General features: G+C 43.9%; 1 protein-coding gene across 10 annotated transcripts in view; it reads right to left on the bottom strand.

Annotated features, from left to right (window-relative positions):
• LOC126299447 (organic cation transporter protein) overlaps positions 1-27,805 on the bottom strand; it is a 336,588-nt gene that overhangs the window by 77,200 nt on the left and 231,583 nt on the right. Inside the window, exon 1 of one of the 10 annotated variants that reach the window (XM_049991351.1) lies at positions 13,029-13,229. The exons of the other annotated variants lie outside the window; for them this stretch is intronic. Coding sequence (XP_049847308.1) covers positions 13,029-13,166 — 138 coding nt within the window. The 5' untranslated portion in view covers positions 13,167-13,229. Of the gene's footprint in view, positions 1-13,028; positions 13,230-27,805 lie in introns of those variants that run through there. 10 annotated transcript variants of the gene reach the window in all.

Genomic DNA, 27,805 nt, shown 5'->3' with positions numbered 1-27,805 from the left:
AATAGAAATATCAATCGAGGCGTGTAGCACTCACTTATGAAGAGCAGGTGGTGCCCATGCATTGCTGTTTCCGCCAATAGGAGCAAATGCATAAACGCCATTCAGGGAATTCAAACATTTTGAGAATTTTGGAACGCCATACATCAGTTTTATCAATAGTATATGGCAACCATCCCAGATTGCCTTATCTAATTGGAACTCCTGAAATTCCAAACACTAGTTTAACCAAAGCACCATCCAAAACACAATCATGTAAAATCCAGTGCAATATTACTGCTAATGTTACACTGGCAATTGTACTACCTTGCATTACTTGTTCCCTTCTATTTATATTACATGTCACGATTTTGTCTAGGAATCAAAGATAACAGAAATATGTATAACTATATAACGTACCAGAAGCTGTAATTGTATGTATGACAACTGATAAAAATTAACAAAAATTAAAATTATAGACACTCGAAAAGGGGGTGGGAAGGGAATATGTTTATAATTGGCAAACATTCAAATGGTTCAAATGCCTCCAAGCACTATGGGACTTAACATCTGAGGTCATCAGTCACCTAGGACTTAGAACTACTTAAACCTAACTAACCTAAGGATATCACACACATCCATGCCCGAGGCAGGATTCGTACCCGCGACCATAGCGGTCGCGCGGTTCCAGACTGAAGCCCCTAGAACCACTCGGCCACAACGGCCCGCAAAAGGCGTACAGCCTTGGGGGTAAAATAGAGAATGGCACAGCATTTATCACGAAAAGAATACTGTGTATCGGCGAAGTGTAGTGCGTAGCCATCTAGCGAGGCCCAAGGATGGGCGCAGAACCGTAAGTGCTCCGAAAATGTAGTAAAGAATCAGTTCTTGGTGAAATCTACCAGTTCGTTTAGTATTTCTGACGGAAATTTAGGTTTTATCTGAAAAATTTACAATTCCTCAGCGTATTTGATAATAGTCCCTTAGGGGTGTCGTGCAGAATTTTAAGATTAGTTTGAATTTCACCTAACGCGTGGTTTTTCGTAAAAGATACCTTTTGATACAGCCTTCATTGCTGTCATGCGAACGGCCTTGCTGCGATGGTAATACAGGTTCCCGTCAAACCACCGAAATTAAAGCACTGAAGGGCTTGGCTAGCACTTGGATGGGCCACCGTTCGGATCTGCTGAGTGTTGTTGGCGAGCGGCTGCACTCAGCCCCTGTGAGGCCAATTGATGAGCTACTTGACTGAGAAGTAGCGGCCCAGGTAACGAAAACTGACAACGGCCGGGAGAGCGGTGTGCTGACCACATGTCCTTCCGTATCCGCATCCGGCGACGCCTCAGGGTTGAGGATGACACGGCGGTCGGTCGGTACTGTTGGGCCTTCAAGGCCTGTTCGGACGGTGTTTGTGTTTGTTCTTTGCTATACATATGTTCTCTAAAACGTTTTTGAAGGGCTTACTGATCTGTCCTATAAATTTTTTTCGATCACATTTAATTCTGTAGCCTCCCGAGCCCTCATACTTAACATGCCTGGCTATTTAGTCCACTTGGTTTCCAGTGTGTTTCTTGGTAGCAGTTTGCACTTGTCTAGTGAATGAGAATGTTAACGAAATACCATGTATCTAATGTACAATTTTATATGATTGACATAACATGGTGTGTTAGAAAACCATACTCTGCTCATTGTACTATGTAACATATTTTCATATCTTTCGATGCCAGTTTTGTGTTTTATTTTAAAGCATTTGAAAATAACGGAATGCCGAAACGCGTAAGGCGACTTTGGAAATAATAAAAAGTGTGGTCAAGACATCTGATAGTTATTAAAGTGCATCCAAATGGCCGCTTCGTCTCATAGCACTTTCATGCGAACTGCAGCTGAAAGTTTAATTGTAAGCACTCTGCACTTCACAGAGTAAGAATTTCTTACGTGCCTCTGCAATTCTTTGGGAGGTTTTATGTGGGTCTATCGTCAGTTTTGCGAAGAGGGCTCGCCAAACGAAAGGCCGGTAGTGAAGTATAAGAGATATTGGGTTTGCCGAAACGTTCCCAACACATCTTCAACCAATTTCCTCTGCCAGACAGTGAGATCCGCGCCGATATTTATCCCCCCTACCAACTCGAACTCTTCCCCACCTATCCCACTCCACATGAGGGCTCTCTCTCTCTCTCTCTCTCTCTCTCTCTCCCTCTCCCTCCCTCCCTCTCTCTCTCTTTTCCGACCCATCAATCCCCATCCGTTTCCTCTTGTAACCACCAACCTACCCGCACACCACATTACTCCTCACCCTCTGTCTTTCATACTGACTGTGTTTCCCACCATCCACCTCAGGGCTCCCACCTATCATCTCCACAGTTTTCCTCCTTAACAGACCCCTATCTTTTTATCTGCACCTCTCAATCCTATTGAACATACTCTCTCCTCCGGCAATACTTCTCACACAGTGCAGGTGATTCATACTTTAAATGACAGTGCAGTGCTTCAGCGTTCTTTTCTTTATCAAAAGGATTTCACCTTCCTGCGATATGTATATATTTTCGTTTTCTACCCGTCCGTCCTTGACTTTTAATTCAAAATAGAAAAACAGCCCCAAATTTGGTTTCTAATTCTCATTATAGATTTTTTTACTCGCTTGGCTGAAGAGCGGAATATTGTGCTTCTGCCAGCCCATACACCGCCCAAATTGGGGGGGGGGGGGGGGGGGTTGGGCGATGAAATAACAATAAAGAGAAGAGGAAAAAACCAAAACGTGGCAGTTACGTTTACGACATGTCACTGGACTGGAGCCTGACACCAACTCGTGAGTGTAACGTCTTAGACCTCTTGTCAACAAACAAACCTGAACTTATCGAAAGAGTTAATGTAGAGGAAGGTATCAGTGATCGTAAGGCTGTGACAGTATCTATGACGACGGGTCCTACGAGGAATGTTAAAGGAAGGAAAATACAGTATATTCCCTCTGCAAGGGTAACAGGATACAAATTTCACAATATCTCAGCAGTCAGCATCAGATATTCGGCGATGAGGACGAAGATGTGGAGAACAAATGGAAAAAATTCAAACGCGTCGTTCGATATGCCCTAGACAAGTATGTTCCGAGTAAGGTTTTAAGGGATGGGGAAGATCAACCATGGTTTAATAGCTGTGTTAGAAAAGCGCTACGTAAACAAAGAGCACTTCATTTCAGATTCAAGAGAAGTAAAAACCTAGCTGACAAACAAAAGCTGAAAGAAGCGAAAATGAGCGGAAGGAGAGCAATGAGAGAAGCGTTCAATGATTATGAAAGTAAGACGTTGTCAACCGACCTAAGTAAAAACCCTAACGGATTTTTGCTGTACGTAAAATCAGTAAATGGGTCAAAATAATCTATGCATTCTCTCAGTGACCACACCGGCACCGAAGCAGAAGATGACAGGGAGAAGGCCGAAATACTGAATTCGTCCGTCCGAAGTTGTTTCACAGCGGAAAATCGAAACACTGACGCCCTTTCAATCGTCGTACGAACATCGAAATGGCAGATATTGAGATAACCGATCGCGGAATAGAAAAGCAGCTACAATCGATTAGTAGTGGAAAGGCCTCAGGACCAGATGAGATACCTATGAGATTCTATAAAGATTATGAGAAAGAACTTGGCTCCCCTTCTAGCAGTAATTTATTGTAGATCCCATGAGCAACGAAAGTTACCTAACGACTGGAATAAAGCGCTGGTTATTCTTGTTTTTAAGAAATGTCGTAAGACAGATCCACACAATTATACAGGGTGTTACAAAAAGGTACGGCCAAACTTTCAGGAAACATTCCTCACACACAAATAAAGAAAAGATGTTATGTGGACATGTGTCCGGAAACGCTTAATTTCCATGTTAGAGCTCATTTTAATTTCGTCAGTATGTACTGTACTTCCTCGACTCACCGCCAGTTGGCCTAATTGAAGGAAGGTAATGTTGATTTCGGTGCTTGTGTTGACATGCGACTCATTGCTCTACAGTACTAGCATCAAGCACATCAGTACGTAGCATCAACAGGTCAGTGTTCATCACGAACGTGGTTTTGCAGAAAGTGCAATGTTTACAAATGCGGAGTTGGCAGATGCCCATTTGATGTATGGGTTAGCACGGGGCAATTGCCGTGGCTCGGTACGTTTGTATCGAGACAGATTTCCAGAACGAAGGTGTCCCGACAGGAAGACGTCCGAAGCAATTGATCGGCGTCTTAGGGAGCACGGAACATTTCAGCCTATGACTCGCGACTGGGGAAGACCTAGAACGACGAGGACACCTGCAATGGACGAGGCAATTCTTCGTGCAGTTGACTAACCCTAATGTCAGCGCCAGAGAAGTTGCTGCTGTACAAGGTAACGCTGACCGCGTCACTGTATGGAGAGTGCTGCGGGAGAACCAGTTATTTCCGTACCATGTACAGCGTGTGCAGGCACTATCAGCAGCTGATTGGCCTCCACGGATACACTTCTGCGAATGGTTCATCCAACAATGTGTCAATCCTCATTTCAGTGCAAATGTTCTCTTTACGGATGAGGCTTCATTCCAAAGTGATCAAATTGTAAATTTTCACAATCAACATGTCTGGGCTGACGAGAATCCGCACGCAATTGTGCAATCACGTCATCAATACAGATTTTCTGTGAACGTATGGGCAGGCATTGTTGGTGATGTTATGATTGGGCCCCATGTTCTTCCACCTACGCTCAATGGAACACGTTATCATGATTTCATACGGGATACTCTACCTGTGCTGCTAGAACATGTGCCTTTACAAGTACGGCACACCATTTGGTTCATGCACGATGGAGCTCCCGCACATTTCAGTCGAAGTGTTCGTAGGCTTCTCAACAACAGATTCGGTGACCGATGGATTGGTAGAGGCGGACCAATTCCATGCCCTCCACGATCTTTTGACCTCAACCCTCTTGACTTTCATTTATGGAGGCATTTGAAAGCTCTTGTCTACGCAACCTCGGTACGAGACTCTTCGTGTTCGTATTGTGGACGGCTGTGATACAATACGCCATTCTCCAGGGCTGCATCAGCGCATCAGGGATTCCATGCGACGGAGGATAGATGCATGTATCCTCCCTAACGGAGGACATTTTGAACATTTCCTGTAACAAAGTGTTTGAAGTCACGCTCGTACGTTCTGTTGCTGTGTGTTTCCATTCCATGATTAATGTGATTTGAAGAGAAGTAATAAAATGAGCTCTAACATGGAAAGTAAGCGTTTCCGGACACATGCCCACATAACATATTTTCTTTCTTTGTGTGCGAGAAATGTTTCCTGAAAGTTTGGCCGTGCCTTTTTGAAACACCATGTAGACCTATATCGTTGACATTAATCTGTTGTAGAATTATGGAACATGCTTTATGCTCAAGAATTATGACGTTCTTGGAAAATGGGCATCTCTATAAAAATCAACAAGGATTCCGCAAACAGGGATCCTGCGAAACTCAGCTCGACAGCGCAGTGGACAACGGAGCTCAGCTTGATGCCGTGTTCGTTGATTTCAGTAAGGCATTTGACAGCGTTCCGCATTGTCGTTTAATGAAAAAAATACGAGGTTGCGGAGTATCGGAGCAGACCTGCGGTTGAGTACAAGACTTTCTTGCAGATAAAACTCAACACGTCGCTCTTAACGGAATAAAAGCGACAGATGTAAAGTTAATATCCGGAGTACCACAGGGAAGTGTGATAGGACCGTTGCTGTTTACAATATAAATAAATGATATGGTAGAAAGCGTCGGACGCTCTTTAAGGCTATTCGCAGATGATGCAGTTATCTATACCAAAGTAGCAACTCCAGAAGATAGTAAGAATTTGCAGAACGACCTGCAAAGAATTGATGAATGGTGCAGACTCTAGCAGTTGACCCTGAACGTAAATAAAATGTAACATGTTGCGCATACGTAGGAAAAGAAATCCACTACTGCACAGCTTCACTTTTGATGACAAACACCTGGAGACAGCGTCTGCCGTAAAATATCTGGGCGTAACTATCCAGAGCGACCTTAAGTGGAATGACCATATAAAACAGCAGATGGTTCAAATTTCTCTGAGCACTATGGGACTTAACATCTGAGGTCATCAGTCCCCTAGAACTTAGAACTACTTAAACCTAACTAACCTAAGGGCATCACACACATCCATGCCCGGGGCAGGATTCGAACATGCGACCGTAGCGGTCGCTCGGTTCCAGGTTGAAGCGCCTAGAACCGCTCGGCCACACTGGCCGGCGGGAAAAGCAGACTCTAGGCTCAGATTCATAGGAAGAATCTTAAGGAAATGTAACTCATCCATGAAAGAAATGGCTTATAAGGCGCTTGTTCGCCTGATTCTTGAGTATTGTTCATCTATCTGAGATACCTATCAGGTAGAACTGATAGAGGAGATAGAGAAGATCCAACGAAGAGCAGCGCGTCTCGTTTCGGCATTGTTTAGCTGACGAGAGAGCGTTACTGAGATGCTAAACCAACTCCACTACTACACGTTACAAGAGAGGCGTTGTGCAACACGGAGAGATTTACTGTCGAAATTTCGGGACAGCAGTTTTCCGTAGGAGTCAGACTACATATTACTCCCCCTACATACATCTCGCGTCGTGACCACAAGGAGGAAATTCGAGAAATTAGAGCCAATACGGAGGCTTACCAACAATCATTCTTCCCACGCATTGTTCGCGAGTGGAATAGGGTTGGAAGTACATAGATTCCGAATCTACAATAAAAATGGGATGTACCTACTTAACATTTCAATGTCCCCTCCCCAGTCTCACTCCGGGGAGTGTAGCATGAGGTCGACATTGGTATAGCCAGACTGCATTTTCAAAAACATTGAATATGTAATTTTCTGTTTTTTTTTTTTTAACCCAATGGGTAGCTTTTAACATATTTCATTGTCTCAAGACAAAAACTCACCTTGTATAATATTGACACGAATATTTTAATATTTTGCCGTGTTTGTACAGTAGATGTCATGCTGAATAAAATCAACAAGTTAATTACTGAGAACTAGAGAACATCTTAAAATCCAAATAAATAAAAGTTAAGAGCCCTCGCTGTAGTTTCTGTTTTCAGCCATTAATGTGAAGTGGTTCTGCAAAGCTACGGCGAAATCGTTCGTTAACATTGAAGGTGATGCTGAAATACTCTAGAAAACCCTTAAATGCATAACACACTTGTCTTGTCTCAGTTAACATTGAGAGCAGGGTCTTGGGTAAATCATCCTTGTCAAAAAGTGCCTGGCCTCAGTTTCTAATGACGTCATCACAGCCGACGCGTCTCTCGTAAAGAAGGACAGCCGGATAATTAATTAAAAGCGAATTAATCTAATGGTAGAATGTGCTGCTACAGTATTTAGACACAAGCACTCACGCAGCGGCACCATTTTCAGTAGTTGTACGCAGCAGAGCCATCGCTTAAAACTGATGAATCGGGTCGTATTAATCTGACCTCGGCCAATGGACAGAACTGTGTCACCAACTTAGAGAAGTCTTAAGACGACAAGCATGTAGCCCGTTTTGTACATGTCAGGCGATGTGTCACAATGGTTAAGATACTGGACCCAAAAAGAAACAATGTTCCGAAAAGGCTATGCACCCGACACGCAAAGGTAGGGTATTACATTAATGGAACACGGCAAGCTGTCTATCTTTGTGGCTTACCAAAGATGCCGCCCTGTAAGTTGAGACACAGATGATGCGTAATAAGAAAGAAATAGATGCCTATAGACTAGTGTAAATAGATACAGAAACATGTCTAGATGACGAAAACAATATAAACTGTTCCGATTTTTGCAGAAGATGGATTAAAAATTGAACGAAAACAATAAATATTTAAGATGGATTCATCAAAAATTAATGAAAACAAAAAAAAAAGGTTTTTTAATAGTAAGAAAAGGCACTGTAGTAACAAAACATATATTCCAGTAATTCAGTACGTTACATTGATAATCTTGTGTTAAACGGAAATTGACTACTGGAAGACTTGTTTTTAAATCAGCCTGGTGTTCTTGTATTCTTTTCTTGGGTGACAGTACGCAGTTCTTATTGCTCCACTCTCAAAGCAGTAATCTTGTCAGCTGTGAGCTCTCTTGCTGCTAATCGCCTATTCCAGCCACAGTGCGGTTTGATATTTCTTACATATACGCTGCTTTTGCAATTCAAATGACTGTAAGAAATGTCCTTTGATGAATTTAATATTGAACCTCTCTGAACGGGTTTAGAACTTAACCAACTGAGCCAGTAATGAAACTTTTTTTCCTGAAATCAGATTGGTTCTATTCAGGATTAAAACACATCATATTATTTCCCACTCTGTTTTTCAAAATAATCTCCGTTCAAAGTGACGGTCTTACGCCACCTTACAGGGAGGGCTAGTATGCCCGCATGGTATCACCCTACTGGTCGATACCGGAACCGACGTCTTACTGAATCAATAACCGCCTTATCATCCACGTACTGCTTCCAGCGAAGTATATCCTTCATTTGGCCAAACAGATGGAAGTCAGAATATGCGATATGTGGGCTATAGTCCAGTGACGTTGTGTGAGCTCCTTTCGCGTGCACAGGCTGGTATTAGGCTTCGCGTTGTCACGAGGAAGGAGAACTTTGTTTGCATTTTTTTGGTGTCGAACACGCTGAAATAATTTCTTCAATTTCCTGAGGGTAACAATAGACTTCAGAGTTGATCGTTGCACCATGTAGAAGAACGTCAAAAAGCATACCCCTTCAGAGTCCAAGAGACAGTCGCCGTGACTTCACTGGCTGTAGGTGCGGCTTTGAACGTTTTCTTTGGAGGAGAGATAGTGTGGCGCCACTCCATAGATTGCTATACTGTATACTGTTAGAAGTGGTGAACCCATGTTTCTTCGTCTGTGATGATGTTCGACAAAAAATTGCCACTATCAGCCTTATAATGTTCAAGCAATTCTGCACAGGTGGTCCTTTGTTGCGCGTTATGGTCTTCTGTTAGGTGGGAAGGAACCCAGCGGGTACACTCCTTTGGGTACCCCAACTGGTGGACAAGTGAGTCAGCACTACAAACAGAGAAGTCCAGGTGAGCAGTGAGGTGTTTGTGATCCATCGATCACCTCGAATGAGGGTGTCAGCACGACCCACCATTGCAGAAATCACAACTGCGTACTGCCGAATGGTACACGGAAGATAATCCAGGTTTGCGCGACCTTGTTGCGATGATGGCAGACGCGTCGCCCGACGACTCACCGTGCTTTTGTTCACTGCCTAGTCTCTGTAGACATTCTGCAAGCGCCTACGAATATCTGCGATGCTCTGGTTTTCCGCCAAACGAAACTCTCTGCTTGGAACTCAGTTCCGTTACAAACGCCATTTTGGAGAGTACATATTGCGCGCCACCAATCGGAGCTTCATGAAACTATAGAGGTTGAAGCGGGAAAATCCCTCAATGCCCCACAACAAACGCCGCATTTTTTCAACTGAAACTGACCGAGAAAGAAATTTGTTACATTACTGATTGAAAATGCAGAAAATATTGATTGATTGAGATGCTTTGAACTCTTAGTTTGAAACTTAGTTACCAAGTCATATATTTTACGAACTCAGCTTTTCTGTTGAATTTAGCCGGCCGCTGTGGTCGAGCGGTTCTAGGCGCTTCAGTCCGGAACCGCGCTGCTGCTACGGTCGCAGGTTCGAATCCTGCCTCGGGCATGGATGTGTGTGATGTCCTTAGGTTAGTTAGGTTTAAGTAGTTCTAAGTCTAGGGGACGCGACGGAGGTTCGAGTCCCCCATCGGGCATGGGTGTGTGTGTTTGTCTTTAGGATAATTTAGGTTAAGTAGTGTGTAAGCTCAGGGACTGATGACCTTAGCAGTTAAGTCCCATAAGATTTCACACACATTTGAACAAGTTTTATGTCTAGGGGACTGATGGCCTCAGATGTTAAGTCCCATAGTGCTTAGAGCCATAAAATTCTGTTGAATGCTGGCCGCGCTTGTCTAGCGGTTCTAGGCGCTCAGTCCGGAACCGCGCGACTACTACGGTCGCAGGTTCGAGTCCTGCCTCGGGCATGGATGTGTGTGATGTCCTTAGGTTAGTTAGGTTTAAGTAGTTCTAAGTTCTAGGGGACTGATGACCACAGATGTGGTCAGAGCCATAGTGCTCAGAGCCATTGGAGCCATTTTTCTGTTGAATTTATACAATCCCATTTAAGAACACCACACCCGGATCCGCTGAACAAAAATATTCCTAAGAAAAAGTTTCAAATCGACATCAGCACTTTGCGAAGGAAGAGATTAAGGTCATAACAAACCTTAGCGAAGTGAACAATAATTCAAAGGTTTGACGTGACCGTTGAAACTTTCCCGATGTGTACATTGTTCTCTGACATTTCAGGAGAATTGCCGAATGTCAGTGACTTGTTAACACGATATTTCAGCGGAGAGTCTTCTGGCCGTCTTTATTTGTACATTGGCGCAGGTATAGAGACTTCCCCCTCGTACGATCCGCAGACGTATGCGAAGTGTACTCGCAAGTGTTTGCGCAGGCATTATTGAGGCAGAAGGTGGGTCACAACTGGAAACCGCATGGGATCTTGTCACTGAGAAATTTACTGTTTTGTGTGACCGACTTCTGTCTCAATTTAACCAAACATCTCTATACTCCCTGAATGTAGAACTCTGGTCTCAGCATACAACTTCAGCGGGCCTGCAGGTCCCTTCCAACTGAAAATGGCTCTGAGCACTATGGGACTTAACAGCTATGGTCATCAGTCCCCTAGAACTTAGAACTACTTACACCTAACTAACCTAAGGACATCACATAACACCCAGTCATCACGAGGCAGAGAAAATCCCTGACCCCGCCGGGAATCGAACCCGGGAACCCGGGCGTAGGAAGCGAGAACGCTACCACACGACCACGAGCTGGGGACCCTTCCAACTGAATCGTACGCCATTTTGTACTTAGAGTAAAAAAGTTTCGATCAGTCTGTATGTGAGGAAGGATTGTTTACTCTTTCCTGATTATGTCATTGACTGCCACAGTGTCTGACATAAGAAGCTGTCAGATCAGCAGAAGATTGCAGTACCTCATCAGCAATCGCCAAAATAGCAAGAATAATTCATAAGCTAGAGTTTTACAATATCGCTTGAGGTATTGTTCTTGCGAATGGAAAGAGAAAATTTAGTGCTCCAGAAATATTTCATGTTCTATGCATGTAAAGTGACGAAATACATTACCTGTCATATTGTTCTCTGTTGTCAAAACAGATCACATGTAGTACCCAAAAGTGGAGGTAATCTTCCTAAAAATCTGATACTGAACATAGACTTCAGAGAAATACCCCGTTCCATTTGCAGTATGTGTCTGTGACACTGAATGGCGACATAAATGCTAGCAGGCAGTTCATCACGTCAGATACCGATTACGTAAAAATGTCTTCCGCTTTAGACTGAGAAGCTGTTTCCCTTGGAAAGTTTAATGTCAGTTTACACTTAACGAGAATTTGCTTAGTTTATCCGTAATTTCATTATCAGTAGTGGCATGTCTGGGCAAGTGTTTACAACACTCGATATTACGGAGTAAACATACTTAAGGATTTGGCTAATATAGTACCTAATTTGTTGATTTCCCCTGCATATAGCGGAATTTTTCAAAGACAACAAGCGAAATGAGCGAAAGTTGTCCCATCCTCAGGGAATAAGCAAAGGGATCAAATGCTGGAAATCTGCATTGCCGTTCCAGGCAATGTACTATTGGAAGTGGTTTGCCGTAGCCTTCTTCCGGCCTGTTACAAACTGTCAAATGTGTATCTGTATCGTGTGGATGACTGTGATGAGGGCTTGTTCAGTGTAATGTTGGGTTTGTGTCGATATCGATGAAACCCAGTGCCCGCAGTAGCCCACTCCTCTCGAATAGCACCACAGGGGCCGCCGAGTTTAACGTGCCCATGCGACGCACGGATCATTATCAACCGTGTCACATGCCCTCACTTCACGAATCATTTCAGAAAGATTTCGAATTTAGACGAGGACAATGGCGCAAATATTGGTGATTAGGAACTCTAAGCCATCACCTGACCTCCCCTTGCCGGCCAAATCCGGCAGTGAAAATTTTCCACTACCAAGATTCGAACCGGCTTACCTCAAAGCCGAGCGACTCCGTACAGGGGTTGTTAGCGACTCGTCTACGGCTGGTAATGTATGAGTAAATCTATTTTCTGATCAGGCCGTCAGTGTCCGGATCACTCAAGAGTTTGAAACAGAACTTTCACAGGTTTTTAGATAATTTTGAAACACTTTTTTCGTCTCCATAAATCTGAAACGTCCGGCGTGATAGGCTCATGCGGGCGCAGAATCGTAAAATATTGTCTTTTGCTTACTAGTTATACTTAGCGGCTACCGTGTTGCTATAAGGCGAAAAACAACATACGAGGATCTTTAGAGCTGTAGTTCAACACCCAAGTAGTATAGAGATCACTGTATTTTACCAAATGAAGATGATCGACCTGGTAAGGGCAGCTTGCACTACGGAGGGCGCTCGCAGCGACGCAGTGTCGCCAACAGAAGCGCGTGCGCTCAATAACGCCTGAGCGATTGCTGGCTGATACACAACGCATGCGTCAGTGGGGCCTTAAATACAGGAACTCGGAATACTTTCGACGGTATAGGCCTGAAGACGGCTAGAAGGCTTCGTAGCGTAATACTGCGGCAACAAGTTACCGACAACCGGCAGTCTCCCGAAAATTCACTGAAAAACCCTTTGAACAACAGATTGCTATACTAGAATCGGGTTAGATTTACTCCGACAGTTATGTGAGTGACTCTAGTTTAACAGTAAATCCTAACTTGATTTACTTTTTCACACACACGAAGCATTATCAGTGTTAGTGTCACGACAATTGCAATAAATTCGAACTGTCAAACGAGAGTAGAATTCCAAACCTTTCAATTGTGATTCTTAGCGATGCAGCCACCAGACTACAATGTCGCCGTGGAAGTGTGGACAACGGATAAGCAAGAGGGAAGCTGTGGCTGCTTTATGTATTTTGGACGGAGTACCTGAGTGGGCGGCGCAGCAGCAGCGGCGGCTGACGCAGCATCGTTGAGCGACGAATGCTCCCTGGCTCTGCGCATCTCAGCACTGCGGCCCCAACTGAGTCCTTCCGAGAACACCGCCCCCCACCCCCCTCCCCCCATCACAACCCCTTCCCCAGCCAGGCAACTTCTGTCGAGCGAAGTCGCTGACGGTTAGCGTATTTTCAACGTTGTCTTCGAAATGTAGCACCACGTGTGCCAAGGACGCGCCTGGGGTCACATCTGACCTTCGAGATGATGAGAGTTACAGAATCACGGAAAGAACTTTTTTTCAATTGTTTCGTCATGTTTCTGAAGCACTTCACGCTCTAACTGCAGTGACCTGGTCTCGTGTTCCTTGAACGTTAGTTGTGTTCCAAGGATCTATTTGACTCTGTTACGCAATGTCCAGAAGAGTGGCTCTTTTCCTAATATTCGCGCACTTCGTTTTATACAAGTCTTCTTCCTGGCATTGTTACTGCCGTTTCAAAATCCGCTTGTGAAGGACATTCACTTAAAGTGGATCTGTAATTTATTTCTGTAGCTGGCCGTTATCGCTTCACCTAAATTAGCTGGGGCGATGGAAGTTTTTAAGGAGGAATAGAGTTCATCTTGCATCTATGAATAGCGAACTGCGTATCTGTTATGGTGTTTTTAAAATTTCAGCTTCTCTCCTGCTCCGTATTTAATTAAATAGCTGTAGAAAGTTGCTGATCCAAAAATGGCTTCTCTCTCTCTCTCTCTCTCTCTCTCTCTCTGTATCTATTTTTCTCTCTCTTTCAAACCATTAATCGCTGCGTTGTGCCACCTGTTTCCGTCTGTTTTTTTGGATTCCGTACCTTAATCGGTAAAAAAGGAACGCTTATAGGATCACTTTTTCCTCTGTCTGTTAAAACTTCCTTTCTCAGTAAAGGGTACAGGTATGAAGTAGAAATTTATGTCGCATACTAAGGTCTGCTGTCTGTTGGCGGTGTAAAAAGTGGAAGTTTCCACGTTAATCCAATCAAAGGACCAGGCCATTCCTGTCACATATTTTGATGCTCGCTGACTCACTCATCAAAACCTACTGGGTATTTCCTGTTGATCTAGAAGCATGAAATTTTGCATGCAGCAAGGTTTCACAGTCCAAGTAAAGAAAAAATCAGAAAATTGTTAAATTTTAATAGTGGCACTTTTTTGCCATTTGTTGCCCTCCTGTCTGTCTTTCCGTCTGTTAAGGCCTCTTTTGCCCAGGAACTGGTAAGGCTATCAAGTTGAAATTTATATGAAATACGAAGTCTATGGTCCCTTGGTGGTGCAACAAATTTAAGCTTCTAAGTCAAGCAATCAAAAGATAGTCTATTTATGTCACATATTTTTATACTCCAACACTCGCACATCAAATCCGATCGATGAACTACCCATATACAGAATTAAGTTTGTATTAAAGTGTCAGAGCTGGAGTCCTGCTCGCACTTGTCCAGAATTTTACTTTCCAAAGCACTTGTTAGCTGATGTGTTGCCTTGAATGCATCTGCTGGCATTCTTAAACTGACGGTTCAAAGACACTTCTCGGTGGAGGTTGTTACTGCACGATGAACATAGGAATGGTTTGTAGGCTGATCAGTAGGCACATACAGTCTTCGTAGCAGCAGCTTATCTATTGGCTTCGACAATGGCACACACAAACTCGATAAAGCAAAATGCCACTCATGTATAAGGAACATATAACAGGCACGTATCGACTCTGACGGACTTGAGATATTGCTCATTGATCAACATGGATATCGTTTTACGCCTATTCCATTCACTTAAGCCTTTCGCCTTACTGATTCCACATTTTTCTATAGGGTTTCCTTCTCGAAGGAAACTTGCGACATATTTAACGCTTCTACTACGAACGAAATGAAATACCCGTTGTTTTCGGAGGCAGTTGAAACAGCTTAAGACCAACGCTAATTCTATTGTCCTCGTTTTTCGTTCACTGCAGAAATTTGTATCTGAGCTGAATCAATGTTAACTATGATTTCTTGTAAATCTTCTGAACAATAAATTGATCAGAGGATTTGGAGAGATTGTATTTCATACCCGTCTATATGCGGTGCGGCAGAACAAACGCACGGAATAACCGCGTTACACTGTTGACCTTTAATGTTGCAGAATGGTACTTACCGTTCTATGCTCAACGATAATGACTAAATTGAGCAAAATGACCTTCTTCGTAATCGGCATAGATTTTGAAAGCATCGCAGTGTAAAATTCAACTTGGTTTTTGACACATAACAAAAACGAATGCAAAATTATATACCATTTTGGTTTGAAGGATCAGTGAAGACATGTGAGTGTTTAGGTATATATTATGTATGCTGACGAATACACCATAATACAGGGTGAGGCACTAACTATTGCCACCAAAAATAACTCCGAAAGTATGATAGGAGCTGAAAAGTTTATGGTACAAAAGTTGCATGGGACAACGGGGGTCATAATATGAAGTTCGTTTTTTGTTGCTAGGTGTGGTCGCGTCAGAGATACGAAGGTCAACTTCGTTTTTTTGTTTTTTTTAATGGAATTCTATAGTTTGCTACTTATTTCCTGATGGCAGCTATCAAGACAAATCCAATGATGTGTAACAGTAAGGTCAGAGAAGGTCAGAAAGGTGGCATGAACGTCCATTTACAGGTGTTCGAAGTGATGACTATTGGTATCAATGACGTGCTGAAATCTTCTTATCATGGATTGAGTGGTATTCCTTATCACATCCGCACTTATCGAAACACATGCTCTTACAATTCAATCTCGCATATCTTCAGGTATAGTTGGAACGTCTTCATAGACAACGTGCTTTACGAATCCTCACATGAAAAAATCCAGAGGCGTCAAGTTTGGCGAGCGAGCCGGCCACAACACATCTACTCCGCGTCCAGTCCAACGATTTGGGAATTGTCTCTGCAACTCATTTCTGGCCATCAGCGAAAAATGTACCGGACACCCACCGTGTTGATACCACATTCTGTTCCTTGTTCCTAAAGATATAACAGACCTAATGTTTCTAATGTGGTGTACTTCCTACCATTAAGATTTCCTTCGATGATATCTAGTCACCTCTACAAAGTGCATCTTCTTGTGGGATTTGATGCAATCATCTGTCAATTTTTAATCTCACTTGGAGAAATCTGACGTTCAATAAGAAGGTCTGCATTGACGAGATAAACTCAATTATTATTTAATCCATTTTAGACACGTAAATTTTAATAGAATGTAGAAGTCAAAAGAGTAGCACTAGTGTAACCGTAATAGTGAACCACTTTAGCCCAGGATGTGAGTTAAACGTGGGAATGTGGTACGCATATTGTTTAGAAAATTTGGAAAAATAAGAGACTCGAAACAAGAAAGTGCAAAACCTGCTACTGCAAGTAGTAGCAGATGCTGTGTAGACAAATCGTTAAATCACTGCGGCCTTCCCCTTAAATTAGTTTGAACTTCATGTATCAATAAGTGTGTGCATGTTTGTGCACTCATTCATACTGAAAGTGTTGTGGTTGGCAGGAGAGCCAACACCATGTTACTAGAGGAGGCCGAAAGCCACGCGTTTTAGCTCACGCAGGCTGGCGTGAGGTCTGGAACAGGACAAGGAAATTAGAATTTAGAAAAACGGACGTAGCTGGTGGAATACTTAACTTTAATCCATTAATGACGAACGTCGGTCTTGACGGTACATGATTCAATATCAATAATAACTGATAATGGCTCCTTGCTAGGTCGTAGCAATTGACGTAGCTAATGGCTATGCTAACTATCGTCTCGGCCAATGAGAGCGTATTTTGTCAGTGAACCATCGCTAGCAAAGTCGGTTGTACAACTGGGACGAGTGCTAGGAAGTCTCTCTAGACCTGCCGTGTGGCGGCGCTTGATCTGCAATCACTGATAGTGGCGACACGGGGGTCCGACGTATACTACCAGACCGCGGCCGATTTAAAGGCTACCACCTAGCAAGTGTGGTGTCTGGCGGTGACACCATAGAAAGCCGATAAGATTTCATCAGCCTTAAAAATTTTTAGCTTAACAGTATAGAAGTAGTTTTCATATTCATGGAAATATTTTTGGACGGACAAACCAGGGAACTGCCACCATTCCGTCAAGGCCATGCAGAATGACTGCCTCGTAGCAGGGTAGCATTCATCTCACGCTGGGTGAGGAGAACCCTACGTCATAGTGACGTAACACTACGTCATCGTGACGCAAATAACCTAAATCGACCACATGAGTGCGTATATCGATCTTTGCGGTTGTACCGATAACGTTAAAGCTAAATGTAAATACATGTGTACAAACGAAGTGACAGGAGTTTTCTGTTGCGCTCATCCCAGTTGAATTAATTATTAAGCTGTAATCCCAAGAATTTGGGATGGTATTATGTGTTTCAGGAACATAATGAATGTCTGAAAGAACGAACCATAACGAAAGCAAAAAAAAAAAAAGCTTTTAGTCAATTTTTTTCAAAAGAATGTGGGATGTTATTGTGTGTTTCATGAACATAACGAATATCTGAATGAAGAAAACATAACCATAACGAAAGTGTCTCGTTATTTTTCTAGCCTGAAATGAATGCTACCCCTTTTTTGTTTTTAATCCGATGAATGGTGTCTAAATCCTGTGCATAGAAACATAAAATAATTAATTATTAAGCTGCAATCCAAAGAATGTGGGATGTTATTGTGTGTTTCATGAACATAACGAATATCTGAATGAAGGAATCATAACCATAACAAGAGTGTCTAGGCATATTCATTCCGATTAATTGTGCATAAATCATGTGGATAAAAAAGTGAAATAGGGAGAAATTAAAGTTTTTCGTATTTTTTGTAAAAGGCAATGAAATGTACATAATTCATGTGGACAGAAACGTTAAACTGAGAAACTGAAGTTGGAAGTAATTCCGAATGTTGCTGGAAATATTAAACCATCTAGGTCCATTTAATTTTGCCCTCATGTTGCAAATCAACTAAGAACAATGAACAGTGCAAATTCAAGACGCACACAACAATCGATGTATACAGAATGCACACAACAGTCGATAATACAACTCGTGAAACTCATGACGACGCGTGCCTACCTCACGTTGACGTAGGGCTCTCCACACCTAGTGTGAAATGAATGCTACCCCTCGGAGCAAGGCCACGGTGTCAAACTTCGGCCGCTTCTCGGGCGTTAGGGTCCAGGGCCGCTGTATCCGGTGTTGCCGCCCATATTCGCAGCTACCTACCAGTAGAGAGAAAGGGGGGGAGGGGGGAGAGAATTCGCTTCCCGCCGCCCGATAGCTGGAGACTAAGTCCCCTTTGTGTCTTTGCCTACATGGATTTACTCGGTAAACAGATGTCAGTCACCAAGCACCTAGTTGCATGGACTTACTCTTTTAACAAAGGATTACCAAGACAAGACATCTCCCTTTCAGCTGAACTCTGATGGTGAAACTGAGTCCCCCCCCCGTCAGGATTCGAACCCACTACCCACCATATTAGCCAGCGTGTGCAACCTAGGCTACAAATCAAACTGATTTCGAACATCTTAATCGCTGCGATACTTCAGTCAATGCACGTCAGAGTGCATGGTACTTATCACGCCACAACTTCTCTCACGGTCAGGGAACAGAAGCATGTCAGCGCTGGGAAAAATTAAGTTATTTCTCGCCTTTTATGAAACCTGTTGCGACTAAATTTCATCAGAACATTCTATCCCTACCGACTGACATTGGTACTGTAGTTCGCTGTTGCAGTATGCTGTTGTAATATACAAGCTAGTACTAAAGGCAGGTCGTGGGCTCCGAGTAAAAAACATAACTGAGTGTGTCAGACTGGTTTATTCTGGGCCACGGGTTCGAAAAGAGCCACCGAGAGAAGGTGCTTGTTATACTAATTAGCGTCGCAAAATCTCGCGCCTATGTTCTACATTCTTTTTTCCTAGAATGGGTAAGGAGATATATTCACGATATTTTATCTGTCCATACCCACATACAGTTTAAATACAGCATTTTATCATTCAGTGTCCTTGGAAAGACGGCGTTTCATGACAAACAACAGCTAACCGAAACACATTGTATGAAATAATAATTTTCTTTAAGACAATATAGGAAATTAACTTCGAAATTTTCGAGAAATACAAATGACGACTAAAGGCTGATATTGTTTGAGTGACTATTTCTATGCACGATTCATGACGAAAATCATACCGAATAGATTTGTACTACAGTGATATAAAAACTGAAGCGATTCGAAGGCTGCAAGAAAGAGCACACACAGCAAATTTAAGGGTTGGGAAAGATTAGGGCTGTGCTCATTCGTGATGGATCAGTCCTAACTGAGGGAGGTCAAGAGACGTGAGAATCATCCCACTTTATTGCAGCGATACAAGGTGAACATAGTTATCTTATTATGTGAATCTCTAAATTTTCCCAGAGAAATGAATTTTCAGTGAACATTCAGGCATGTGGCTGGGCGTTGTTCGTCTTCTTATTTCACTAACCAAGAATTTAGTGACCGATCGCCTTGATAAAACTTGAAACATTTTCTACCGAAATATTTGAAGAAGAAGTAATTTTGAACCGACAGCGTCTAAAAAGAAATGGACTAAGTTTCTTTTATAGTTCTGACTTCTACACTGTTAAGCTAAAAAATTTTAAGGTTGATGAAATTTTATCGGGCTGCCGTCCGGGTGGCTGTGTTGAAGTTTCACGACGTTTAGGGGGATGTCGCTCTCATCAACTTCTGATGAAGTGGAGATTGCAGCGTACCATATATTCACCTAAGCAGCGACCGTCTCTCACCATCTCTTCCCCAAGGCGCGGGGTTTGGCGACCTGTGTTAGGGCACGCGCCTAGAGTCTTGCCCCGTCGCGCGAAGCGTGAAGTACTGTGTGCGTTCATGGCGTGTAGGTGCTAGTGAATGGTAGCCCTCGTCCCTGTTGACGAGATTGTCTTAGAGCCTTGGTTCAAATGGCTCTGAGCACTATGGGATTTAACAAATGGTTCAACTGGCTCTGAGCACTATGGGACTTAACTACTGAGGTCATCAGTCCCTTAAACCTAACTAACCTAAGGACATCACACACATCCATGCACGAGGCAGTATTCGAACCTACGACCGTAGCGGTCGCGCGGTTCCAGACTGAAGCGCCTAGAATCGCTCGGCCACTAAGGCCGGCTGTCTTGGAGCCTTATCTGAATTGATTCTTTGATGATGCTCTCTCAAAAGCCACTAGCTCCACACAGCAATTTTGTTTTCTCAAATTCGAACTTGTGTCCCTCGTTAAGACTGTGTTATGCCACCGCTGCTTCATCTTTATGCCCCAGACTTACGCATCTAATACACTCCTGGAAATGGAATAAAGAACACATTGACACCGGTGTGTCAGACCCACCATACTTGCCCCGGACACTGCGAGAGGGCTGTACAATCAATGATCACACGCACGGCACAGCGGAGCGGACACACCAGGAACCGCGGTGTTGGCCGTCGAATGGCGCTAGCTGCGCAGCATTTGTGCACCGCCGCCGTCAGTGTCAGCCAGTTTGCCGTGGCATACGGAGCTCCATCGCAGTCTTTAACACTGGTAGGATGCCGCGACAGCGTGGACGTGAAGCGTATGTGCAGTTAACGGACTTTGAGCGAGGGCGTATAGTGGGCATGCGGGAGGCCGGGTGGACGTACCGCCGAATTGCTCAACACGTGGGGCGTGAGGTCTCCACAGTACATCGATGTTGTCGCCAGTGGTCGGCGGAAGGTGCACGTGCCCGTCGACCTGGGACCGGACCGCAGCGACGCACGGATGCACGCCAAGACCGTAGGATCCTACGCAGTGCCGTAGGGGACCGCACCGCCACTTCCCAGCAAATTAGGGACACTGTTGCTCCTGGGGTATCGGCGAGGACCATTCGCAACCGTCTCCATGAAGCTGGGCTACGGTCCCGCACACCGTAGGCCGTCTTCCGCTCACGCCCCAACATCGTGCAGCCCGCCTCCAGTGGTGTCGCGACAGGCGTGAATGGAGGGACGAATGGAGATGTGTCGTCTTCAGCGATGAGAGTCGCTTCTGCCTTGGTGCCAGTGATGGTAGTATGCGTGTTTGGCGCCGTGCAGGTGAGCGCCACAATCAGGACTGCATACGACCGAGGCACACAGGGCCAACACCCGGCTTCATGGTGTGGGGAGCGATCTCCTACACTGGCCGTACACCTCTGGTGATCGTCGAGCGACACTGAATAGTGCACGGTACATCCAAACCGTCATCGAACCCATCGTTCTACCATTCCTAGACCGGCAAGGGAACTTGCTGTTCCAACAGGACAATGCACGTCCGCATGTATCCCGTGCCACCCAACGTGCTCTAGAAGGTGTAAGTCAACTACCCTGGCCAGCAAGATCTCCAGATCTGTCCCCCATTGAGCATGTTTGGGACTGGATGAAGCGTCGTCTCACTCGGTCTGCACGTCCAGCACGAACGCTGGTCCAACTGAGGCGCCAGGTGGAAATGGCATGGCAAGCCGTTCCACAGGACTACATCCAGCATCTCTACGATCGTCTCTATGGGAGAATAGCAGCCTGCATTGCTGCGAAAGGTGGATATACACTGTACTAGTGCCGACATTGTGCATGCTCTGTTGCCTGTGTCTATGTGCCTGTGGTTCTGTCAGTGTGATCATGTGATGTATCTGACCCCAGGAATGTGTCAATAAAGTTTCCCCTTCCTGGGACAATGAATTCACGGTGTTCTTATTTCAATTTCCAGGAGTGTATGTTCGATACAGCGTTGCGAGATGTACTGGTGGCAACGTTCGCATAAGTTGCTATACATATCCGTTATTTGCAGTCTGTCCTTTACCAAGCGAGGCACATTTTTCGTCTGTCGTGATACTTGAAAGATTATCTTGATATTGTTCTCTCCGACAATTTTCGCAATTTTGGCTGAGGGAGGCCCAACACAGGGGATAAAGGCGAGTTTCTCTTCCTCTCTCTCTACCTCTTCTTTCAGGATGCCTATATCATTCGTTTTCTTCAGAGGACGTCTAATCTGCGAGAGCTGCCAGCTACGTTCAGCATGGAATCCTGCACTAGTAGCTATACACATAGAACACGCCCAGCAGTTGACGCTTCGCATGTCGGAACAAGACTGAACGCACAGAGAGTCGAACGTCGCTCCGCCCTACATCACAGGTGGCCGAACTCGGCGCCTGAGATGGTGGAAAAATTGCTGACAGAAATATTGGACGTGTTGCGCCGTTTACGAATTATTTAGCATCGAAGTTCGCCAATCACGCCGTTGCGCGCATGAATTCAAGTACAGTAGATCTTCGATCATCCGAACGTCGGTCAACCGAACGACCGCTTAACCGAACTGTGTACTCGCTCGCACCTGTTACTCTCTCACCCTACCTTCTATCATCCCCCTCACTCCCAAACCAAGTTTCCCACAGTAGTCGCCGCACTGGGACACCGCTGCCGGAACATTGCTTCTAATGGGGCCTCCACAAGGCGCTGCTGACCGGCCAAGCCGCCAGTCGCTGTGTTTCAACAATCAGCACACTTCTGTCGGCTTGGCACTGGCAGTAGAAGTAGCGGCAGTATCAAAGCTGTTCACAGGAACTGCTGCGCCAGCTTAGAGTCGAGGCGTGCCGCTCCGGTCAGTTTGAAGGATTGCGCACCCCCAAGAAGAGCTTCTGTCGGTGCAAACAGTCACCATCTGTTCTCTGTTACGTTGTGTGCTGTTGCTTGAAGAAGTGAACATGACGATACAAAATGCTTAAACGTGTTGTCCTTTCTATGAGGTACAGGTACGAGATTATTAAAAGGTTAGAAGAAGGTCAATCTGCAACCACTTTATCCAATGAGTACAAGGTGTATGTTACTTTGTAATACTACAAGACATGCCTGTTTTTATGAATAAATTTACTGTACAGTAGTTCTTTTTGGCAAATAAACATGTACAGTTCGATTATCCGAGCAAACCAGTTTTCCGAACACCCATGTCCCCAATTACTTCGGATAATCGACGCTCTATTGTAGTCCACAACAGACGGTGTAGCTAAACGTGTTAGTCGTCTGGTTTCCTAGAACTAAACAAGAGAGCGATACAAAAATTGTATATGGAAAGGTAATAAGGATAATTGCAGGTTAGTGTAGTCAGGTCTTCTGCTATTGGTGTCATTGTCTAGAGGTCCACGGCTTATAATCGTCATTTGTCAGCTGCAAAGGGTCAGTGACTGAAATGTTAAAGTTGAAAACACCGTGTTGTCCCATTACCCTTCCTTTCGTTGTTATGTACCTAGGAGACAGTTCTAGCAAGATAAGGTTCATTGACGTAGGGGATCAGGCTTGCAAAATATTTACGTCATGTGGCTGCCGCGTTCCCTGACCGGTAGCAAATGGGACATTTGTGGAGCGCCGTGAGATGCCTATTTCCTCCACTACACGTATACGTGAATTTGTGAAAGCAGCAGGAAAGTGATTATTTGATTTCACGTAATTATACCAAATTATGTTAATCGTAGGATTTGAAGTTACATTACTGTGCGGTGCTGACAGGTACTGAATCATCATGAATCTAGGAAAAACGGATAAATATCTGAAGGGAAAGTAAATTTTTCCCGGTATAGTGAACAGTAGGTAAGTCGACATTTCAAGTAAATGTACGGCCACGAGCAGGACAAGTAGTTTTCGTCTGCATTATTAAAGTGATTCGACGTGAGAGAACTCAGGTTCATGTGAAGAATATAAGAAGGTACAGCCAACAAGCGAAGTTGACCCTTTATGAGGTACTTTTTTGTACTTATTCTTATATGCTGTTTCTGCGTTAGTGATCTACAGAAAATCTTTCCCATGAGAACTGATAATAATCACGTTGTTGTGTGTTCAGATCACATAACCTTACATACAGACAATCACAAGATGATTGAGAATGCCTTTAAAAAAGCTAGTGTTGCGTTTGGTTAGCTAGAGAGCGTCATCCAACTGCTTAGGGATCCCAAGTAGGAAGCATTGTCAAGTGGGCGATATACCTCTCAAGAAACACGACACGTGAAACTGCATAAAGTTTTCTGTATAGACTCTCAAAGGAGTGACGTGTCGAGCGCATTTTTCGCTTAGGTACTACATGAAGTCGGATTTTGTGTATATGAATGAAACGTTCAAAGAGTTTATTCATCTTTTCCATTACACGATAGGACAAGAGTAACACTGATAGAGCTGCGTAGCATGAGTTTGATTGTAGAGATTCGTAGCTCGATGTAGGTTACATGACTGCTGGCATGTCTTTTGGTACAGAACAGGACTAATTTCTTTTATTCACATGTATCGTAACGTTAACAAAACTTCTTTCGAATGCAGTTGCTATTTCTTGATACGAAAATTATTGTATTACAATTACACCTAACCAAGAGAAGCGGCTGCAGGCGATGATTTGCGCTTACCGTTTGCTTACATGTATGATACACGGAAACTGAACTTAGCCGTGGCTTCTTCGCAGACTGTTCTGTGGGCATACGAAGCTTCAGAAAATATACGCTGGTCAAAACGCTTAGAAGAGTATTCGAGACATCTTCATCATCAGGAGGCTTTGCTCACGACTTGGAAGACAATCACACAGTGTTATTGTATCAGGAGGAAGAAGGTCGTTCCTCTCCATTAGACATGCCAGCTACCAAAGTAAGTCAAAAGTAAAGGTAAATTTTTAGAAAGAAACTTCTCATTGGGAAAAGAGCATTGCAAATAACATCATTTTCGAGATAATTAACCTCAACTTCTATGCACTTAGTCAACATTTTGCAAAGCATCGTATTTCCGTCCTGGCATCGTGCCCAACCACTTTTGCAAGGCCTCCACCAATCTCGTCATCCGACAAAAACTTAGATTAACGAAGGCACTCCTTCATCGGTTCAAAAAGATGAGTATCACTCAGACGTTGGTGAGAACTGTTCACCGAGTGCTCCAGAAGTTCTAATCTAACTGAATTTACTGTATTGTGAGGGCCGGCAGTATCTTCAAGTAAAATACTCCCCCCTCTCCCCCCTCCCCCCCCCCCCCGCCTCTTCGTTTTCATCTTTCGTTTCAGACCTGTCAGTAGCTCACAGTAGCTGTCATTGTTCACTTTCACATTTAGCCGTCGGCTCACGGACCGTGCTGTCGAACCTCAACGTTGAGCGTGCCGCGTTTAATATGCTGCTGAAGGCAGCTTAACACGCTGCTAAACGCTCAGATACGATGCGACTGGTATACGCGATCGCCACACTCTCCAGCGCCAATTGTCAGCTGTTTCTGGTTCGAAAATTGCACTGTTTACGAAATGAGCTCGTGAAAGATACGGGGGGACTGGTATACGCGATCGCCACGCGCTCCAGCGCCAATTGTCAGCTGTTTCTGGTTCGAAAATTGCACTGTTTACGAAATGAGCTCGTGAAAAATTCCTACGTTAGCTCTATTAAAACGCACATTTCCTCACTGTCCATATGCTAATCACGTTGTTCTGGCCGTAGTATACATATATAAAAACTGCAATATCTGTGGACATGTTTTAAGGTAAAAAGGAAAGTCCCGTGTCCAGTCAATAAAGACATCGGCTTATAAAAGTTCCATTACAAATAGTGCGATACAAATTTACAATAGTTCTCCATATTAGATAAAAATTATTTCATCATTCCCACTTTTTAGTAAAACCCTAAGGTCATGCTTAGTTGATCAATGTTTCTATTCCGTAGCAGAATCTTACAACAGGTGAACTGCCAATCTTAAAACGAAAAAGGGCGAAATATCTTACTGCAAGTAGATACTTCGCGATATGGAAACCACAGAGAAAATCAAAATTGTTTTATTTGCAACAGTTAGCTATACCTTCCAGCCACTTCTCTACACAGTCGCCGCTCAGACTTAGACATCTGTCGTAGCGTTGTATCAACTTTTCAATTCCCTCGTTATAGAAGACAGCCGCCAATGCTTTTCGAGAATTTCCTACTCTGGGCTGCAGCTCGTTATCTGTGTCAAAATATTGTCTTCATAGCCAGCGGTCCATTTGAGCAGAGATGAACCTCAGAGGTAGCCAATTACGGGCTATATTGTGGGTGATCAAACACTTCCCATCGAAAACGCTGCAGGAGAATCTTCATTGCCCCTGCAGAGTGTGGCCGAGAAGTGTCATGTAGAACGAACTGCATGACAATTATGTAATGTGGATTGCATAGCTTCAGGCGAAATCTTTCGCCAGGCCCTCATACTTGGCGTGAGACGCTAATTTCTAGCCATCTTTACGTTCTCACTGTGAGCTCAGAACTGAAAAGAGCGACATGATGCGATTGATGGGCGTACTAGTACAGTGCCCAATGCATCTGTGCAAAGCTTCATCAGATTTTCACTGTATCTTCTATTTCGCGACCGATCGTTTCTTACTTTCCGAATAACCCTCGTACTTACATTAAACTAATAAGGAAGTATCAGAACCTATTAAAAACGCAACGGTCAGGAAAAAAATGCATGTAGATGGACGCGAACCAACAACATCTCTTATCTGAATCTGTCACGCTACCCACTGCGCTAAACCGACTTCAAATCAGTTGTGGCCATGTCCAGCGTCTTACCATCTCCTGAAAGCTTCGACAGTAGCTAGATTACTAACTGAAATTTAATCACAACAGATTGTGCCAAGAACAACACGTTCTTGATGGATCCTCAATGTGTCACTGTCTTCAAGTGGCATACTCTCATAAAACACAAGCTACAATAATTCTTTTACCACGACGTTTCTCGTTATTTTATTACAACGAATCACATTTAACGATAAGTTTTCAAGAGATCTTCAGTTTGCTGGTACTCAGAAATAGCATATATACAGGTTGATCAAGAAGTTAGTGTAAATTTGAAAACTGAGTAAATCACGGATAATGTAGGTAGAGAGGTACAATTTGACACATATGTTTGAAATGACATGGGGTTTTATTAGAACAAAACAAAATATACAAAAGTTAAAAAAATGACCGACAGATGGCGCTTCATCTGATCAGAATAGCAATAATTAGCATAACAAAGTAAGACAAAGCAAAGATGATGCTCTTTGCAGGAAATGCTCAATATGTGCACCATCATCCTCAACAATAGCTGTCGTCGAGGAATAATGTTATGAACAGCACTGTAAAGCGTGTCCGGAGTTATGGTAAGGCATTGGCGTCGGATGCTGTCTTTCAGAATCCCTAGAGATGTCGGTCGATCACGATAGACTTGCGACTTCAGGTAACCCCAAAGCCAATAATCGCACGGACTGAGGTCTGGGGACCTGGGAGGCCAAGCATGATGAAAATGGTGGCTGAGCACATGATCATCACCAAACGACGCGCGCAAGATATCTTTCACGAGTCTAGCAATATGGGGTGGTTCTAATAAAACTACATGTCATTCCAAGCATGTGTGTCAATTTTTACCTCTCTATCTACATTATACCGTGGTTTATTAAGTTTTCAAATTTATACTGACTTTTTTATCACCCGGTACATAGGGGCTGAAACTGAATGCCAATATGGCGCCTCACAACGCTGTATTGGAGGGAGATGACGGGACAGCGTTCAAAAGCACGTTCAGAATATCTGACATGATAGATATTGCTCTACACTTTCGGAAAGACCCTCCATCGTGCTATTCCACGCTATGACGTCAGAAACTCGGCACCCTCAACGCTCGACGTATGAATGCACGGTCAGTGTGCCGACAGTTTTAGAAGTAGCAGTGGTCCTTTAACGTCCCGGAACATTG

The sequence above is a fragment of the Schistocerca gregaria genome, chromosome X, assembly GCF_023897955.1.
Source record: "Schistocerca gregaria isolate iqSchGreg1 chromosome X, iqSchGreg1.2, whole genome shotgun sequence".
Classification (NCBI taxonomy): domain Eukaryota; kingdom Metazoa; phylum Arthropoda; class Insecta; order Orthoptera; family Acrididae; genus Schistocerca; species Schistocerca gregaria.
Note: the sequence above shows the minus strand (reverse complement) of the source record. Positions and strands in the feature narration are given on the sequence as shown.